Source organism: Netta rufina, assembly GCF_964035555.1.
Source record: "Netta rufina genome assembly, chromosome: 12".
NCBI classification, from domain to species: domain Eukaryota; kingdom Metazoa; phylum Chordata; class Aves; order Anseriformes; family Anatidae; genus Netta; species Netta rufina.
Genome location: NC_140135.1, coordinates 20,098,372 through 20,118,617, shown reverse-complemented (window position 1 = coordinate 20,118,617; position 20,246 = coordinate 20,098,372). Strand labels below are relative to the sequence as shown.

General features: G+C 40.2%; 1 protein-coding gene across 1 annotated transcript; it reads right to left on the bottom strand.

The window, feature by feature from the left end:
- Positions 1-350: 350 nt before the first annotated feature.
- On the bottom strand, positions 351-7,645 carry CHMP1B (charged multivesicular body protein 1B). The gene is made up of 8 exons (XM_084294391.1): positions 7,507-7,645; positions 5,663-5,760; positions 4,811-4,957; positions 4,089-4,157; positions 3,587-3,694; positions 2,543-2,586; positions 1,718-1,790; positions 351-1,040 (listed from the first exon to the last, which is right to left on the bottom strand). The coding sequence occupies exons 1-8, from the start codon at positions 7,511-7,513 to the stop codon at positions 996-998; spliced, it is 591 nt and encodes a 196-aa protein (XP_084150517.1). The 5' UTR covers positions 7,514-7,645; the 3' UTR covers positions 351-995.
- Between the last annotated feature and the right edge of the window lie 12,601 nt (positions 7,646-20,246).

Below are 20,246 nucleotides of genomic sequence, written 5' to 3'. Positions count from 1 at the left end.
ACTGTGAAGATGTGAGCTTGAGGAAAACCACTTTTGTATTTCTTATTCCATACTTCAGCCTTCTGCCATATTACAATCACCAATTTTTTTCTTGCATATTAAGTGACCAAATAAAAAGCCAGCATGACAAAGAATGAAGAAAAGCAGGCTTCAGTTACATATATGGTTTCTCAGCTTGAACCTAAAAAGAATGAATAGCATGAGCTCCTTATCAGCAGGAGCAAGATACTATGTTGGTCAAAATAGAGGTGAGAGTGGCATTACTGGCTGCACCTCAGGACACCGAGAAGAAAGCAAATAGGAGAAGCTAGAGTACTCAACCTTAAACAAGCAAGCTGACAGAACTGACAAAGAGTTGAAAAATATATTTTATTCCTCCTGTACTAAAGTGATGAAACCGTACAAGTTCCCGATTATATTAAAATAGCTTTTGGTAACTCACTTTTGAGCCGGACCATTAACTTCAGTACAATTACTGTATCTTTAAAATACTAAAACCACCACAGACTGAAGTCCACTCATTTTTTTTAACAAGAGTATTTTCATGAAGTCCACACTGTCCACCTCTGTGTTCCAGGAGTTTGGCTGCGTAAGAAAGTTGGCTAGTACAATCATTGGAACCGAATACATCAGTTCTCCAACCATAAACAGTTCCATAATTTAAAAAAAGAAATCACTTCATAATTTAAAATATATATCAATGACACTCTGCTTTTCTTTCAGCTAGAATGTGCCAACATTGCTAGCTGACTTAGAATATCAACTTGATTTTGTGAAAAAAGCTTGCAAAAAATATATCAACTTCAAAATGTACAGAAAAAGACATTAGAGAGCTGATACTTTTGGATTACTCAATGTATTTAGAAAGAAGAGCAAGCTTTGAGTGCAGTACCCTATATTACAAATATTAAACACCTAAGCCACGTTTGTAGTGAAGGGTTAGTCACAGAAAGGATTTTTTGAAAGCATGTACACAGACTGCAGCTTTGTTTAACTTAAACTTGATCACGAAGGCGGGCCAGTCTCTGTGACAGCTCATCCTGCAGAAGTGTAAAACAAAGAAACCAATTATCAGCAATATGAAAATTAACTTTTGGAAAGTTCTGCAATGGTCGAGCAATCTCTTGTTATGACTTCATATGAGATAATTTCATACCATCCGAACAAGATTTACTTCAGAGCAGCTATAGCAGATTAGACCAGAGATCAGTATAGCTCTCTGATCTCTAGCAGAGAAAGGAGTTTCAGAACATAACACATAAGGATAACTTTCCATGTATGATCTTTGCAAGTTTAAGTCAACTTTTACAGAATTGCATTCTTGGATGCAGCCTTGACTAAGTCATAGGCCTAAATTTTTGGGGGGTCACATGCAAGGTGAAACTGAACCTAAAAATAATTTGGAATATTTGCAGCTTCTCTTACATAAATTAGTCAACAGGAGGCTCCCTGCCTTGAATATGTTAATGGAGTCAGCTTTTTGGAAGTCTGAAATAACCATCCAAAAACATCTGAACTTAGTGGATACCTTAAATAGACAAACACATTGTTAAAATTGTTTTGCTTATATGACTGCCTTAACTACACAATATTGCTTTTGGACAGCTAACATCTAATTACAACTTAGCAAGCTTGATTTTTGTTTTGACCAAGTGAAGCATTTTTTCTTGTCCCACACTTCTCTACAAAACATTGATTTCTGTTGAAACTAACTTACCTGTTCTGCTGAGGCAACGCTTGTACCAACAGAACCTGTCTGTCCTTGAGGTAGTTCCATGTTCAGATCAAGACTATAGTTAATGGGAAAATAAAACACAGCAGTAAGTACAATAATCACCAAGCTGAGCAATACTGTGAGCAATAGCGTGAGGTCACTAGTATCCCACAACCACCACAATTCTGGTCATTAGGCAGCTTGACCAGGAAACTAGCTCCATCACCAAGAACACAAGTCGTGTATTCCAACCAGCAATCAGGACTGACCAAGATTTCAGTTTAGCAAAGATGCATTGGACACAGTATACATAGGAGTGAGATAAAGATAGGAAGCCTAGACAACTTTTACTAAAAATGAGTCCTTAAGACAACCGAGTGGCACTTCCAACTTAAGTGTCACCAAGAAGGAAAGCAAAATTCTCTGAAATATTTCTTTAACCAGTAAGAACAGAACTACAGGAAGTTCTAATGTGGTAACAAGGACAAAAAAAGGGGAATAGTGTGGAGAAACAACGTAAGGATTGCTAATGCTAAAACAATCCAAGCAAATAACACAATTCTGACATGACAAGTGACATAATTTGATTTTAGGCCTTTGCCCAACCATCTGCTTTATCAGCATTCATAGTAGCTTTGAGTGAAAAAAGAATGAAATATTGGCAACTAAACAATAAATTAGTGATGCCCAGAGGTGAAAGGAAAATAGCGATCCGTGGCTGCTTTTGAGACAGACATTTAAAGCATTGGTATCTGATCTTTGTGTTTACCTGGAAGGGCTGGTGGAACCAACAGACCTACCCAAAAAATAGTCAAACATTTTACCTACCCTGCTTCATCTGCCATTTCCTGTAGAAGCATGTCCACTTGGTTCTAGAGAAAGGAAAACAAAATCCATTCAGTTGTATCACCATAGTTTATAACAAGTTCTGTTCAATCCTGAGAGAACAAATTTTTAACTAAACTGATTTAAAGGGAAATGTCCTTTACAGAACATATTAGTGCTTTTAACCACCAGAGGGCCCTGTATGAACTCAAAAGGAGCAGCAGAGCTAAGTCTGTTAAAAGCCCATTGAACTTTAGCTTCTGAAAAAAACACAGAACAAAAAATAACCATTTCCAAAGAATTAAACTTATCTGTAAAAAATTAAACATACACCTGAATACGGTAAGTGCTATCAACTGCTGATTATGAATTACTAAAACACTGCTTCGCACAACATGGAATAAAGCCTATCTTCAATACATTTGGTTTACTGGATTTGGGTTTAGGTTTATTTCCTTTTTTATTTACAAAGCATTATCTCCAAAAAAAAAATCTGATGGAATTTCTGATGAAATAGCTCTTTGCATCTTGTGGAACAGCACAAGGGGATGGGTGCTAACTATCCCGGTATTCTTAACTATCTCAAGTATTGTTTAAGAATTTTAGTAAATATATATAAAGGTATTGATCAACATTTTCATTACACATGCTACTACTAATTTGGTGGTGACTAACATCATTTTGTTAGTATCAGTGAATTAAAACTTGATTTTCTTGCAGTATATTTTGTTTTTCTTATATAATGCTAAAACATATTCTGGCTAAGAAGTTTACTAAGAACATGTTGAAATACTGCTTGGTCAATAGCAGAGTTAGATAGTTCAATATGTAATATAAAATAAAGCCTGATAAAAGTGAAATTGAGTAAAATACATGTGATCCTCGACACTTGGGACTGTAACTTGAACTTGTCTCTTCATCATAAAGAAACAAAGTGAAAATGCTCCAGTTCCTGGTGCCTCAAAACAGGCAGAATGAACAGAAGCAGACAGTTTAGACAATTGGAATTTTAAAGATCACTTTTTTAAAAAAAATTATTCTTCTTACTTGTGGCGTTGTTAGCGTAGTAGTGTTGCTCATTGTGTCTTCCATCTGCTGTGTCTGAACATCCAGTGTTTCAAACTGATGCTCAAATTTATCCATTAGTGCAGATATCTTAAAAAAAAAAAAAGAACTAAATCACTGATCTGCAGATTAACATAAAAGAAATACATTTCAACTGGTAAAACTAGAACCACACTGTAAGGCTGCAAGCAGCTTTTGGAGATCAATTTGTACCACTTCACCCCCCCAGCTCTGCCCACCCCTCACACAGGAGGGACTCTGAAGCTGACCTACCCCTGCAGCTCTAGGCTGGTAAGGGCCCCATCCAGTCAAGTTCCACCTACCCCGTACTGGGACTTGAAAACCATACTGTCTTGGGCAGCCTGTACCCAGGTCTACCACACTCACTGTAAAACCTTTTAATTTGAAACTCCCCTTTTTAAAAACTTGTGTACATTTCCCTTTCTGATTTTGATGCACATCTCCATGAAAAGTTTCTATTTACCTTTTCCAAGTTCATGCTCTTCAAAGTGGCATCCATGGACTTAACTACCCCTGCCATTGACTTTGTTACCTGAAATGAGGTAAAAGAAATGTATTACAGAGAGAGAAAAATAAATAGTTCCTTACCAAGTTCTCTTATTTCTGTCCAGTTTCTACAGTACCAAATAGCAGGGCACACATTACTGCCATCTCACATATCACTTGGTTAAGGCTCCTATCATTTGACGTTTTATAAGTTCACTCATTTGCTTGAAATATGCATTCTGAACAGAAACTCACTACAAACTAAGATCTACATGGCATTAACTTTTGAGGGTCCCAAAACCTGTCAAATGGTAAGGGATATAATTGGTACACAAATCATATGGCAGAACAGTCTCTCTGGCTGAAGAGCAATACAGCAGTGTACCTTAAAAGACTGCCTGAGCTAAAAAGATCTCTGGAATCACTAGTTCTACACATATAGGACTGTATGTATTTGGAAAGGGAACAAGATCTCCTTAGGAACATAAATAACAACAGGCAAAAGGAGTTACAAGCTACAAACACGGAGGATAGCAACATATTTCTAAAGGAAAACTGCCAGGGGAATTCCAGTACCTGATTTACTAATGGCTACATCTGAAAAGCTCAAACTTTTCAACTCATTATAGGTCGAATTATGTCACTTCTAAGAGGATCAGAGGTTTCATTCTTTCAACAGATTTGTTAAAATTGACTTACTTTGCCCATCGTCACTGCAGTCTGAACTCTTGCTGCTACTGCATCTACTCTGGCACTCATGCGCAAGAAATTAATTGCTTGATTCTTCTGTCGGATTGCATTTTCTGCATGTATTCGTGCAACTTCCATGTTACCCTTCTGGATTGCCTGTTTAAAAATGTGGGGAAAAAAGGCATTTTAGCTTTTCTTGATCTTTGTGAACACAATTTCCAAATATCCTATTTCATTTTTGAAATAAGCATTGATTCATCGCAATACTTTTTTTTTTAAAAAAAAAAAAAAAAGGCAAGGAGAAAACACAAACAAAACAATAGTTCTGAAACTTCTTTGAAATGCGAACCCACTAACTTTCCCCACTAAAGCATCCAGCATGTGTTTCAAGTAGAGGTTTTTACAAAACTACAGGAAGTTTCTCTTCCCTAAAACTTTTTCAGCCTTAAGACCCAAATACAGATACAGCTGGCGTGGCTGTATTTCATGACAAAAATATAGCCAAATGAATGTAGGGTCTCTCTTTACTACTTCATGGACTCACAAACTAGTTTCAAGAACCTCTTCATAAACCCTTTTAATACAAGCTGAAAAAATCATATATTTTTAAATTTGAGAATAAGCCCCTAGCGGAATACATTTAAGACAATTTTCTTAGTAAGTAAATGCTACAAGTTCTTAATAAATGAATCCTTATACTTATTAATATGGGAAGATTTATAGTTGTGTAATTTAAATCACAAGCATCTATCAGTATTATCAGCATGCATACCAAGAAAATGGTAACAAAACACTAGAAGTTTTTCAGCTATAATATGTGAACAAAAGACCTAAAGAGCAAGTTTCAGAGTCAGTGCTTACCTTCTTAATTTTTGCTTTCTCAGCCTTTTCTTCTTTGTCGCATTTTTTTGAGTTTCTGTTGAGCTCCTTTGCAGCAAACTTCAAATTAAACAGATGCTCTGCAGTGTAAGTTAAGGGTCCAAGAACATGATCAACCCTCACACTGTAGTATTTTTGCTCTCCTGTTTAAAGTGCTACCAACCCAGCATTATACCATTAATGATATTAAAACCTAGAGAACACAATTTAACTAAGCCCTTGAAATTCACACAATAGGGAGACCTATCAAGCTGTTTATAACTTATATGGACACATCATACAGGTTTTAAAATCACTGGCCTTAAGGAAGCAGCTCAGGTCCCAACTGGCTCCATTTCACTGCAAACCTAGTTCTGACAGATGGATAAAACAAAACAAACCCCAAGCGAAAATGAAAGCCTTACTCTGCCAGCTTTCGCTCACACACCCAGACTCATTGGCTCTCAGTGATACGGAAGAGCACAGCAAATGGAAGTGCAGTTTGCTGGCCTGGATCCGCCCCAGTACAACAGAATAATTTATAGGGTAAGAGCAAACTGGCTTGGCTGACCGCACCCAGGTGCGGGGCAGGGCTGTCCTTCCCAGCCACAACACCATCCCGGGTTGGAATTGCTCATGCAGCCTCACATCCCCGGGTCACGTGAGCCCTTCTGGGTCCCTGATGGTTGTCACCTGACACTTTGGGGAAGAATGCTTAAGTCTGGAAGAGAAACTTTCTTAATTTTCAACTTATGCTTAAGATGAAAGCTCTAAGACAGCAAAATTGCCTCTCACAGTGATTTAAATGATTCACATTAAACTATCATGGGACAACAAAGTATGTGTCACAAAATTTTTCTTACAATGACACATTTTTAAAGCACTGTTGATGAAAGACTGATATTGTTTTGGAGCTTTCTCAAACAACAAAAAAAGCAGCATAAAGATTTATAGATGTTTTATATTTTTGTCATGACACCTTTTGACACCCCCAGAGAAAAATGTAGCAAATACTAAGATGCCTAACAGTTAATTGAAAACACAAAGCTGATCATTACGAGGTTTAATATTTTAAACGTATAAGTTATTCTACAGCCATTGTTCCTCCAGTCCAGCCACACATCTTAGAGCTTCAATAGCAACTTGATGAGGTTAAGAAGTCTGTTGATGTTTGTTACCTTGCCCAATAATCACAAGTAGGTTACAAAAAAAAGTGACAAATGTGCCTATACACCTTATGCACCTACCAAGGTAACTACAGAGGTAAAACCAAAATCTCCGTTTGTATTTATATTTTGCTGTTTTCAAACCTAGGCCAGCACCCCTTTCCGCAGCAGTACACATATAGCACTGAGTCACTGCCTGGGTAATTTCCCAAGCAGGAAAATACCTCAGGGGTGATCGCCCAGGCACACGCCAGGTCAGAGACCAGAGCAACCAGGCACAGCGTGAGCTCCCCGCTTACACCCATCACACAGGGAAGGCACATTCAGAGCAGCTTATTCCTGAACTATTTCCTTGGTTATTTGCGTGGGCATTTAGCTTGGGCCTCCTGGGATCCTGAAGCTTTGGAGAAGCGTCCCCTCATCCTGCCTGCCCCACAGAGCAGCCGCCACCCCACAGCCACCCCCCAGCCCCTACCACAACCCCCAGCAGGGCCAAACCCCATCACCACCCTTCGGTTACTCCCACCTCCGTCAGTTTTTACACCTTTTTTTGTGTGTGTATCAAGACGGTTTCAAGCAGCAGGAACACCCTGCTCCCCGACCCCGCGCCGCCCGCCCCTTCCTCCCCCGGCTTCCCTCCCGCTCCCCCTCAACCCCCAGCCGCGGAATCCCCTCGGATACTCTCCATGCCGGCCTCGGCAGCCCCAAACAGGGCAGGGCAGGGCAGGGCAGGGCTGGCTGCGGCCGCTCTCGTCCCCTTCCCCTCTGCCGGCGCTGTGCTGCTGCCTCCGGGCCCGGCCCCGCTCCCCTCCGCGCAGCCGCGCCGGGGCGGGACCGCGCATGGCTGCGGGCCTCAGACGGCCTCAGACACCCTCCTTGGGCCCGGCCTGCCCCGCCCGGCTGCTTTTAGAGGGATCCGTGGGGTTTTTTTTTTGGCCCTGGTCCCAATCCCGGTCACGGTCCGGGTCGCGGTGTGGGATGCGTGAAGGCTGCGGTGGCAGCGGGGCTGGGCTGGGCATTGGTGGATGGAGCGCTTGGGATTTTGTCCCGCTGCTGTCTCGGCCCCTCTCTGCTTAAAAAAAGAGCCGAGATTTGCGAGCTGAGCTGTGGGGCACTTGGGATGCTCCTGGAGCAGCTCTGGGACTGAAATGGGTCATACTGGACACAAAGAGACAGCAGGCTGAGGGAGAATGGCGAGGTGGGTTTGGTGACAGCTGCTCGGGATCTGAGATCAGGACGCCTATTAAATAAGTTTCAACAGCTTCCGTGTACATTCGTGTGGCAATTTGTCTCCTGGGAGCATCAGAACTAGTACACAAAGGCAAAGCAAGGCCCAGGGCTGACAGCAGGCACCCTGAGTGCGTTACGAGGCCTGGACAGCACCAGTGGCGTTGGCCCCAGGTCTCTCCAGGCACCCAGCCACAAAGGTGCGGCTGCATTTCGCACCTAGGACCCGGATTCATGAAAAGTTCCAGAATCTGAAATACCCTTCCTTAGATACATGTAGGCCATTCCGCGAAGTGCCTCAGTTCTCAGCTTCCTCTTGGCTTGTTTTATTACATCACAATGCGATCACAAGGGGCAGTAAACAGCCGTTCCCTTGGCACTCTGACACAGTTCCACAGAAATAAAATAATAATAATAAACACCGTTAGCCTTTTTTTTTCATCAGTCTTGCTTCATTTCAAGCGTTTTTTGAACTTCATTTCTTGCAAAGAACTGGTTTCATATAAAATTGTTTTTGTTGATAATGGTAATTTTAATTTCCGCTCTCCATTCCTTTGTGGAGGTTCCCAACAGTCTGTTTAGTTTCAGCACAACCCAGCACATATCCTTGAATAATAAAAGTCAGCTCAGAACTTTCATTATATTTGAAAAATTGTATGTATATATATATATATATATATATATATATATATATATATTATCTCTTGGTGCATTGCTTTACATATATTTGCACTGAATTTCATCTGTCATTTTTTGGCCAGTCAAAACTGGCTACCTGCAGTTCTTCATGACCAGCTCTCGTCTTCCCACCAAGAATGTGCCAACCTGAGCAAAGTTTGCTGCCTCAGTTTAAATATCAATTTAAATATTTATATTTATTTGTTCTGTACGGGATGAAAAATTTGACTAGATTTGTAATCATTTCTGCCCAAAATAGATAAATATAAAATAAAATAAAATAAAATAAAATAAAATAAAATAAAATAAAATAAAATAAAATAAAATAAAATAAAATAAAATAAAATAGCTAAAACATGCCAATTTGATGTTTCTTATTAGATTCTGATACAAAAATGCTATACGCCAGGTTACAGAATAGATCAGAATATTTTTATTTACATTAAAAGGTATGAACATAAAATGGATTTGTTTTGACTACAGAAATATAAAAGAAACAACGTATGCAACCATACCAAGAAGACAGGGAAGCACATTACACCAATATTTTTTTCTGCGTGTTGCCACATGCAGAAAACATATGTGCTCTGTTGTTTTTTAGTGCTATAACTCATTTTAATTATCATACCTTTGGCTAAAGCTAGATTATTGTAGAGTATATAATACGCATATATTTGTATACAGACATGCATACATATACGTGAGAGCTTTATATATATGTAGGGCAAGGGTAACAGACTACATATTTGCGTTACCTATCATTTATTTATACTTTCATAAAAAAGCTATGTTTCTTTTTTAATAGTATCCCCTCTCAGGATATGGTGTTTCACTTGGGAAATACTGAAATGTAATATTAATACACTGTAATACTTTTTTTACTAATAATATTTTTTTAATTTGACAAGCAAAGAACATAAAATTCTGATACACTGGGGAAATGTTGAAAAACTGTAATATCAGATGTTTCTATTGCTATTGTTTCTTGTCCTCCAATATCTATGGAAACTAGCGGAACTACTTTTCAAAGGAAGCAGAATGCTATTGCACAGAGCTAATTAAATGATCTGTGACTCCGATTCAATTTTTCTATAAATTTTGTGTCCCTCACCTGAATTCCCTGCAGCATGTCCTACCTGTAGGCTATTCTGGGATGGTGCCATCTCTGGTCTTCCCTCTGAGATTGAAAAGAATAGAATTTGACTATATTGCAGAATTTGAGTATACTGAGAAAAAGATAAATAAATAAACTGGAAAAAAAAAAAAAAAAAAAAGATACAGATTTAACACCCACTGACATTACTAGAACAACTTTCACTGACTTGTATTTAGTACAAATATTCACGTGAGCAACGAGACCTTAATCTTCATAGCACTAAGCAGCCACTAGTACAAGCATTTGATACCAAACAGTAATTTTATCATGTTCCCAAATTTTTCCATTTATCGCACATATTTCAGTATGCATAAGTAAAAGATCCTTGACTAAGTGTGCAGCATTTCTCTTTGGATCAACCTGAACACAAAGAGCAAACGTGAGTTGTGTTCACTGTTGAGTTGTTGGAGGTGTCATTTTATAAGCTCGTGACAGTCTGCCTTATTAAGTGGTAATTCCTCCAGAAAGTTAAATTATTTTCTTGAGTCACCTTGCTGAGTCACTCTGATAGCTTGAGATGTGATTTTTTCCCTGATATTATATCTTTCAGACAGAAGCTGTTAAAGTAAGTGCTCTGGTGTCTAATTATTAAAAGGCTGAGAGCCTGAACCAATAACTTTGAAACAACCAAGGAGGACTCTCATTTCTTGCATTGTATGTTAACAAGAGCATAACTATTTGTAGAGACTTTTTCTACAACAAAGACCCCCATCTAAATCCAGCCTATCCAAAAAAAGAAATAACAAAATGACAGTAGCCTGCATCATATCTAATAAACCATTCAACACCCAGAAAAGAGTGAAGAAATACGAAGTTATGCCATTGAATTTACTGTGAGACAGAACAAAGTTATTGGAACAGAACTTTCCGAAATAAAGTTCACAAGCATGTCATTAGCTGAAGGACTTTTTTTCACCCTTTAAATCACTTGAAGAGAGTGTGCTCCAGCTTTTAATTAAATACATATTTTTTGCAGGATGAAGTGATTAAAGTGCTTGATAAAAAGCTATACATCCTAGTTAAATACAAAGTACATAATGAGAAGGAAATGTAATATTTTTATTTAATTTCCCTTTAATCTTCATTCCTTTGATAACTATGGCTAAAGCTTCACCTGAAGAAGTTCCAAGCAGCACAGGAGCCATGTACAGCAACCAACATTTTGGCTCTAATCTGTTCTGATGCTAAAAGTCCTCTTGTCACTAATTTATTAACTTGCAGCTAACCATAAAGTAAATCTGCCTGTCTGTCACCATCCCAGAAGAACTCGGGGGAATTACGAATCCTCTCAGTGTCATTCCCCAAAGCACAGTTGCCATCTCCACTGTTTGACTCTCATCTAGTTTGGCAGTAGCGAATGGGAGAAAATCAGCCATCTGGTGATCCGAAGTGATACAGCCGTGACATCCCCCATCTGAGAAGTGTCATAAGCTTAATTTCTGATAGCACTTGACTGTTAATGCAGCACTGACAGCTACTCAAGGCGAAAGGCAGAAGTTTTGTCACACATACAGAACATGTTCTGCTCCCGGAGTTCAAGCCCGAACTTTTTCACGGTCAGACTTTCCTTGCTACAAGGTAAATGTAACAATGACTTTAAGAGTTAATTGCACCACATTTTAGAGGAGTTTGCAGTCAGGCTTAGGATGAGATATTTTTCTCTTGAAGACCCAGTCTTCCATGGAGGGTTTTATTTTTCATTTATCATTTACTTTAGATGAAATAAACTATCACGTTAAGGCTTTTTTTCTTTAATGAATCTTTCTAGCTTGCTGTAAACATAACTAGACTTCATACTCTTCATACTCTACAGTAGTCCTTTAAAGTCAGCTATTTGTTGCACTAATAAATAGTAAGACTCTGATTTTCTCTTCAAATACATGATGGAAAAGACCAAACTGACGGTAGTCTGGTAATGTGTTCTGGCTGGTAGCTGGAAGCTGTGAGAAGCAGAGGAAATCAGTCAAGGCTAATTTGGGAGAAAACATTCATCCTCACTGCTTGTCTTTCATCACAGGAGGTTTCCTTCAGACAGCAGAATTTTTAGGAAAAAAAATGCTGAGTTATTGTTTTTAGCTAGCTAAGCTTTCAAACATGAGTTCATGTTTTCTCTTTACATGAATGAACATATCTCACAGCCCTATAAATCTCTGTGCTTCATAAATAAGGTGTCCAGAAAAAGGTGTTGGAACAGGAGATTAATGCTGCTTTATAGTAATTCAAGTCTATATTTATTAGTATAAAGTTTTTATCAGTATTGGCCTTTCACATTCTTGAGATAGTGCATGGGGTTTCTCCAACTCCTCTGGAAGTGTGAGGTTGGGTCGAGCAGTCCCGAGGAGATACCTGCCCTCCCTTCAGGGGGCAGTGAAGGAGCAAGGACCCCTCAGGCTGCTCTCAGACTGAGCAGCAGTAGGGCTGGGAGCTTGCTTGCTGCATGGCTGCTGAAGCATCTCCGGCAAAAACCTGCCAGGAAAAGTGATGCATCTGAACCGACAGCTTCCTCATTTGCCTCCGCTATCCGAAATTCATATATGAATAGCTTGTAGATATGGTAATAATGTAGGAGTACTTATAGCAAATGAGCCATAATAAGTGTGGCAGCAGGCACTTTTGAGCAAAGCTAGTAACAGTAATTATTCTCGCTTGTGTCTCGGGAGTCTGAATTCATAATGATAAAGATTGCTGAATCCTGACTGTAAAAGCTTTGTAATGCCTACCTGTGACAGACACGCGGTGACCAGCAGCTGCACTGCTCTGTGTTTTAGCAGGAGACGTGTATATAAAGTACCTTTTCAGGAGATGGGAAGAGACACAATTATGGGGTACGATTTTCTGGATCCAATTCGCATCGGTAGATAATTCTCAATATCACTTTCACAGAAGCAAGTATTATTGTCTGTGGTTTTAAAACCAAGTCTTTGGAGAGCTGTAGGAGTGATTTAATAGAGAACACATTTAATGGAGAACTAACTGCGAGCAGACTACTCCGGAGTGAACAGCCCAACTATAATCAACCTCCTAGAAACTTACACAATAATCCTCATGTATAATACTTACTTAAACGAATAAGGTTTTCCAGGGTCAGAAACAGACACTAGATCACTGAATATCCACTCTTTTTTTTTTTTTTTCTTTTCTTTTTTTTTTTCATATTATTACTGGAACTCATTAATTAGGACATGGTTTGGAGGTGGCAGCAACATTAGATAGGAACTATTAGAGTGATCATCTACTTGGAAAAAAAAATGATTCATTTCAGTGATGTCAAAGAGAAGTAAAGATGGCCTAATTATACACAACAATATCAGAGAACAAAGAAGCAAGAACTGCTCAGAAATAGGAGCTTACCTCAATCAAACCTGAAAAAGGGTTGATCAGCTTCACACAGCTGACACAGGAGGGAGCCAGCCAGGCTGCTCAGGGCACACGCCACCAGCCTACATCCCTCTTCCCCTGTGGCCTGCGAAGAAATCCCCTCCTGGTGATGGGCTCCTCGGGGATCCCTTCCCATTTTGTGGCGAACACAAACCTCCTGCAGGGCCAAGCATTTCCAACGCCACGTGTGGCAGCTGCTCTTGGACCCTATTCCCCCACCTACGTGGCCACCAGTGACTAGGAGTTCCTTGAGATTGACCAAGATGTTGGTAGCGTGGCACCACTGGCAGAGACGATGTTCTCTAAAAGAAGGATGTTAGTTAAACTGAAATTTAACATCACAAAGGTCAGCTGAACTATTTGAACAGCAAGCTTAACCCAGTATAACACCTATGAAAACTTGTTAATTATTGCTTTCTAATTTTACACTAATAATACCTAGAAAAATGAGAAATTAGCCTTTTTTTCTTTTATTTTATTTTCTTTTGACTCACACTGTCATTTATTATGGTGGGTTTCTTCTTTTTTTTTTTTTTTTTTTTTGGGGGGGGGGGGGTTGGGGGGAAATCCTACACACCTTTAAATGGCTGGAGGATTGTAAGGGAAATATTGCCAATGAGTCTTAATCATTGCCATGGCAACGTTGTGGTTGCAGTTGCACCACAAGAAAAAGGGATTTTATTGCCTTGCAATTACTTGGAAGGCTAATATCAGTATCGAGTATGTGAAGCACTAGGATTTCTGTTGGCTCGATGGGAGATGGATTTCACCCCAAGCACCGGGTTGTTTAAGGAGAGCTGTGCTTGAGTACAGCATTCAGCCGCAGAAGTGAACACCGAGTGGTTTCCACCCTCCCATAAACCTGGTGTTCAGCTTATCTGCAGATGGCATGGCTTATTCTCTGCAGTCCTGTCACCTTTAAGAAGATTAACCCGTAGAGAAGATTTTAAGGACTATTGACCAGTTAATGATCAAATCCTATCAGTGCTGCAGTGATTAAGAGGCAAGCAGCATTACTAGGGAAATACAGGTTATAATTTCATTTTTTTTAACAGACATATACCATTGAATTTTAATGACTAAAAAGAACATAAAAATTTTTGAAGATACATATTACCTGGCGCTTATCTTCAGCAACCTGAATTAAATATCTTGCCTACTGTGGGGGAAGTTATAGACACACCAAGAAGTTAGTAAATAGCAAAGAAGCTTACACATTTCATATATTTGTAAGCATTTTCATTAGAGTAACATACTGAAAGTACATTAAAATACATAAATCGCATGTTCTCTGCAAGTTTTCATTTGAAATTTACTATTTCACAGAGAAGGGAATAAATCTGGCAGGGCAAACTGCATTCACGGAGCTTTGTTAAAATGCTGACCCCACAGCACGGGGAGAGCTGCAGACACACAGCCCAGTGCCATTAGAGGAGCGTGGGGCTAATTACAGCCCCAGCCCCAGCCAGCACTCCTGCAGGAGGCTATAAAGCATCGTGGAAGAGGCAGGGTTTGAACCACTGCAGTTCTGCACTCAAAAGGCCCAAAGGCAGGGATTTCCAGGAGGGCAGCACAGCTCTTCATTGCTTTCTACGACAGACAGCCCCTGTTAAATCCTGCTGCCTCGTCCCTTCTCCAGTAAGACCTGTTTGTCAGGGTCTCCTCAGCTGGCCAGAAGCTGTGTTTTGGGGCAGAATGAGGCATCACTTACGGCCACTCAGGCTGTGCTAAGACCCTTGATCGTGTCTCATCTAGGAAAAGGAGCGTTGGTAATTTTGACATCTGAGTCACTGTTATTTGCTATCTGAACGACTTCCTCTCTGAAATGAATAAAGCTGTTGACCAATCTCTGAACTATCGGTACAGCCTTTCTGCCTCTCCGAAATGAGGAGGAGTGTGCCGTGTCCTGTCTTTCTGAAAGATGAAGATGCAGTTGTTGACTCTTTCCAGCCAATGCAATTTCAAACAATTTAATCCTTACTTGAAACCCATCATGATTTAGATTTCCAGTACCGACTGCTAACTTCTCATTAGGCTGAAATCACCCTGCACAGCCACTATTTCTGAATGCTTTCCTCCGCTCTTTGCATTTTAATTCTTGATAAGTCCATTTTAGAACATTTGTGCTCTGTTGAGTTACCTACTCTCAATTCTCAAAGCTCTTCCAAAAGCAGCAATTTGGTTAAAGTCTGCCTCCTACTTCCTCCCCTCACCTTCCCTCCTCCACAATTTCCATCTCATCTATGATGCAGCAAACATTTATTTTTCTTCAAATTTTATTGAGTTGTGAATTGCACGTTGCCCCCTCCGTAGCACTTTGGAGAAATAAAACTGACAAACTCAGCTGCACAAGACGATGAGCCAGAAGAAAGAAGTAAACTGAAAATAAGGAAAAAAAAATACCAGAATTATTAAATGAGAGTGCTGAAGAACTACAGTAGAATTCAATTTCCAAACATGATGGAGGTGTATGGATTTGCTATTTTAATGCATACACTTACAGGTGGTGATGGCTTTTAGGACAGGAACGAGGCAGTGAGGTTTAAAGCATTCATTAAGCAAATAAAATTCTCCTTCTCTGTGGTTTTTCAGCTCAGAGTCTTGTTTTTATACTTCCTTCAGCATCCACTTTTTCCGTCTCTTCTTCCCCTTTCCTACATGCTTTGACATTACCTGCAGACATAGAGAAATATAATTCTTGTCACAGGTTGGTTGTTGATGGTGGGTTTATCCATGCCCAACAAAGTGTTACAAACAGTATTTGTTTGATGCCTTTCAGCTAAGCCTGTAGAAACCTGTGTTATCCTTCATGTTTTGTAAGGAGAAACAAAGGCACATTTTACATTTACCTGAGGTCCCGTATTGCATAAAACCTCCAGACTGGCTCTTGCTATAAAATAGCTCATTTCTAGAATGCATTTAAAACCCAATACGACTTTACAATTAGGTATAAAGTACATAAACACCACATGCACTTTATTCTCCTGATGATCCAATGCCGTAATTTGGATAGAGAAATAGTCCTACGATATTCAGTGAAATCCTCACAATGTGTAATTGGTGCAAGACCAAGCCAAGTGAGCTCATGTGCGTTGGTTTGTGAACTGTGACGCCAGGAGGACGTTGCAGGGAGGATCGATTTTAATCACAGTAATTGATCTGTACAATTAGTCATTCGTAACACCAGTCATGCCTGGTGTGCAAAAGAAAGTAAATGTTAAAAAGTTCAGGGGACAGAACATTAGACGTAAATGTGGGTATCCTACAAACACAACTGAAAACTTTAAGCTTGTGGAGAATGCTGCCATAACTAAAAAGCAATTTTCCTACCAGATGCCAAGTAAAAGCAATATATGGATTTGATCCACATTGTATTTAAAGTCTGTATTTATAGCACAAAAAAAATAAATTGATAAAGATATTAGGGAATATGGAATATTTGTTAACTGATACCTTTCTGCGTCTCTGAAGCAAAACCAGCTGGCTATGGAAAGCTGAATTGTGTTAGCCCTTGGAGCGAGCCAGGCAGCTTGGCCTCCCCAGGCTTTCCTAATGCAGGAGCCCTGGCACAGGAGCCTGCAACCTTTGCCCACTTCCGACTTTGCTCTTTTACTCGCAGCAATGTTCATTACGGCAGATGGACTCTGGAACAGTTTCTGTTGCAAGGGAGGTTTGCTAAAGGCCAGAAATGTCAGCGAGACACCAGATTCCCATCGCAAAGGGTTGGCAGCTGCAGCAAGCCAAGTTCAGAGCGTTAACGATGAGGTGCAATTTAGAATCAGTTCAACGTGGAAAGATGATGGCAAAATATAGATAGATCTGCCCACTTTTGTACTCAGGTAAAGGTGGATGCTCTGGCTATAGGGAGCATGTCCCAGTGGATGTCACAAGGCTTGTAACTGGAGGCAAATGCTTGCACCACAAGCTGTGTGATTGTAAATCACAACATAAGCATTTCCATCATTCAATACAATCACTGCTAGCATACGGCAACAGGAGGAGACGGGCTGATTGCTGGAGCTGGTGATTTAATGCCAGCATTGATTCATTCAGTCCTGAAGCGTTCCTACTGGTTCTTCTTTCATAAAGATACTTCTGCAATATTTCGGCTTAGCAGATGCCATTGAAGTGGTCAAAGCTAAGAGTTTCGCTTCCATAGAAAATTCAGCAAAAATTGCTTTCATTTGCAATGAGTACCAGAAATTGTGAAATTTTCTGTGGACAGAAGAGTCCAACAATTCATGTTGTGTTTTTTTCCTTCTTAAAAAAAAAAAGCCTAATTTTCTGTTATTCTTCATGCTCGCAACACATTATAGACTTTCTTGCTGAGGAGAACACAAAGCAACGTGAAGGAAAGTGCCTGCCTCCAGCTGGCTTCCCTTCCTTCGGCCATGCATGGATGAAGAGGGCGACAGAGCAGAACTGCAATTTAATAGTTCTGCTAGAAGACCAGGGTGCTGTTGACAGGTGTGATGACAACAAATAGCTTTTCTTATACGTGCCATGCTGTAAGTACCTTCATGTTCTGACCTGTAATTTACACAAAACCAACAATATGGGCATTATTTAGATGAAGTAGCACAGGATTTTCTCCCATCTCTTTGGAGAGGAAGGAAGGAAAGCAGGAATGTGAAAACTCCTTATCTGGACACAATGTCTAGGTACTCAGAGCCAACCTGCCAGGATCTGAAAAGCAGGCAGCTGGAGGGCATAAAAGCATCAGTTCAATAAAGCCATTTAACTCTCCAGTACTGTCATTAATTATCTGATTCTGTACCTCTGAGGTCCACCAGAGCAATACACTTGATTTTAAAATGAAAACGGGTCAGTCTTTTCAAGTAACAAATAAGGCAAAATAGAATGGAAGATGGGTTTATCGGGGAACAGCACCCGTGCTAGCACTGGAGAAGGATGCTCAGCCCCTTGGGGGCCTTTCACGTGTCCCCAGAGGTGCCTGCTAGAGCCACGGCTCCTCCGGGCTGCAGGACTTTGCCTGTGGGTCACAGAAACACAACAAAAAATTGTGCTTCCATGTGGGACGTGTGTGTGTGTTCTCACCATAAAGGCCATCAAGACTTCTCATGATCCCAGATTGTGGCATTTTCAGAAAAACCGCTGCCAGTTTAAGCTAAACCTTTTTGACAGTCAATGGTAGAGTAAAAACCAAGGGACCCCACATCACTAGGGTGAATTTTTGGAAAGCTTTTTCCATGTTCAATTACCATTAATTTACTGATGTTCATTTCCAGCTTATCTCTCCCAGTAAGCCTGACACAGCCAGCTGCTGAGCTGTAATGGTCATGTTCTGTAATGGGATGTTGGTAGTCAATTTAAAATAAGGATATGGGGTTTCACCCATATCAAAAACAGTTTGAAGAAAATAGATTGGTCATGCTGAAGAAGATCTGAAAGTTTATTTTTTCAGAAAATGCTTCATTTCTTTTCTTAGAGATTAATGTTCAGACTTTGAAAATACTCTGTCAGCCACTGAGCAGATGAGAAGCTTGGGATAGATTTAAGAAGAAAACGAAACTCAATTAATGTGACAGGGAAGTGATTTTTCTCCTGGAAAGGACTATAGGAGTTGCATGCCAGTTAAGAGAATCTGAAAACAAATAAATACATGCATTTATTTATTTTTTAGAAACAAATGCCCTTTTCTTTAATAAATTAATCCCAAGGTGGTGTGTAGGCACAGGAATGGCCATACCAGCTTAACAGGAGGACAGGGCTCCCGGAGACAGCAGGAGGCACATGTTTTTATCTGAAATAGCATATTTTTTACATGCAAGCAGGGTGTGCTACAGGACCTGCTGCATATCCAGGGCCAGACCTGCCAGGCCTCATCCCCTGCACGGTGACCCAGGTGGGATAAGACTTCTCTCCATCCCATCCTCAATAGATGTGACCCCCTGAGCATGGGATGCAGAGCACCATTTGTAGGCTGTTTGTCAAGCAATCTCCCCGACTTCACCATCACAAATCTGGGTGGTAAGCACGGGGCTAGAGCCCTCTGCTCACAGCTGTGCTCAGTGCCTCTCCATCCCTGAGGCATCCTTGATGTCACGGTAATGGAAAGAACAAACCAACACGATCCGGCTTGCATAAGCTTTTGATCCTCGCTTTCATCAGCCTTTCCGTTTTCAGCTCCCTGATGGAAGAAAACATCTGTATGAAAAAACAGAGTGTACTGTGACAATGTCAGAGCAACCGGTGTTAACATCAGTGCTTCATCCCTGCATAATCACATGCTGAGTGGTTGGAAAAACATGCTGGAGATTTCTCACCATACGCAAGCCTGTAACCCCAAGCCTTCTTTTTGCAGGTTTATGACAAACAGCACCACTTAGTTGGAGTCTTTGGGATTGTCTGAAGCAAATTTTCTGTTTGATTGCTCTACAGGTGAAAAGCATTACCTAGTGGGAATAAAACCCAATACATTAATGTCTATGCATAAAGTTATGCAAGAGATGCTGCTTGCTACTAGTATTTGAAGAACAGCTTTTAGGACCCTAATTTCAACTGGTTCCTAAACAATACTTCATGGACTTCAGCTGTCCGTGAAGCATTTGCTGGTGGTAATCTGGTTTCTAGCTGTAAGGCTGTATCAAAAGATAAAAAATACATTCAGTAGATTATTACTTTGCCTCCTCTGGTGGATATCACGGAGATGTTGCGTGGTTGTGACTGGTGAGATAAATGCAAGAACAGGCTTTAGAAAGGTAGGAGTCCTCTGATGCAAGCTCTCTAGCAAGTGTAACTAAGAAAACACGATCACACCATTTCTCTGGGGTCTGAGCAATATGTTGTTGTATTATTAGAAAGCTTGTGCTACAACCGTGCCTCCTGAGCTCTGGGAGCTTGTTTGGACTCCCCAAGCTACTAAAACTGCTATTTTCAGAAGTCAAACAGCAACTACCACCAGCTCCTTTGCTGAAAGCAATTTTTCTCCAAAGGAGTTTGTTTTTTCACAATGGTTTCT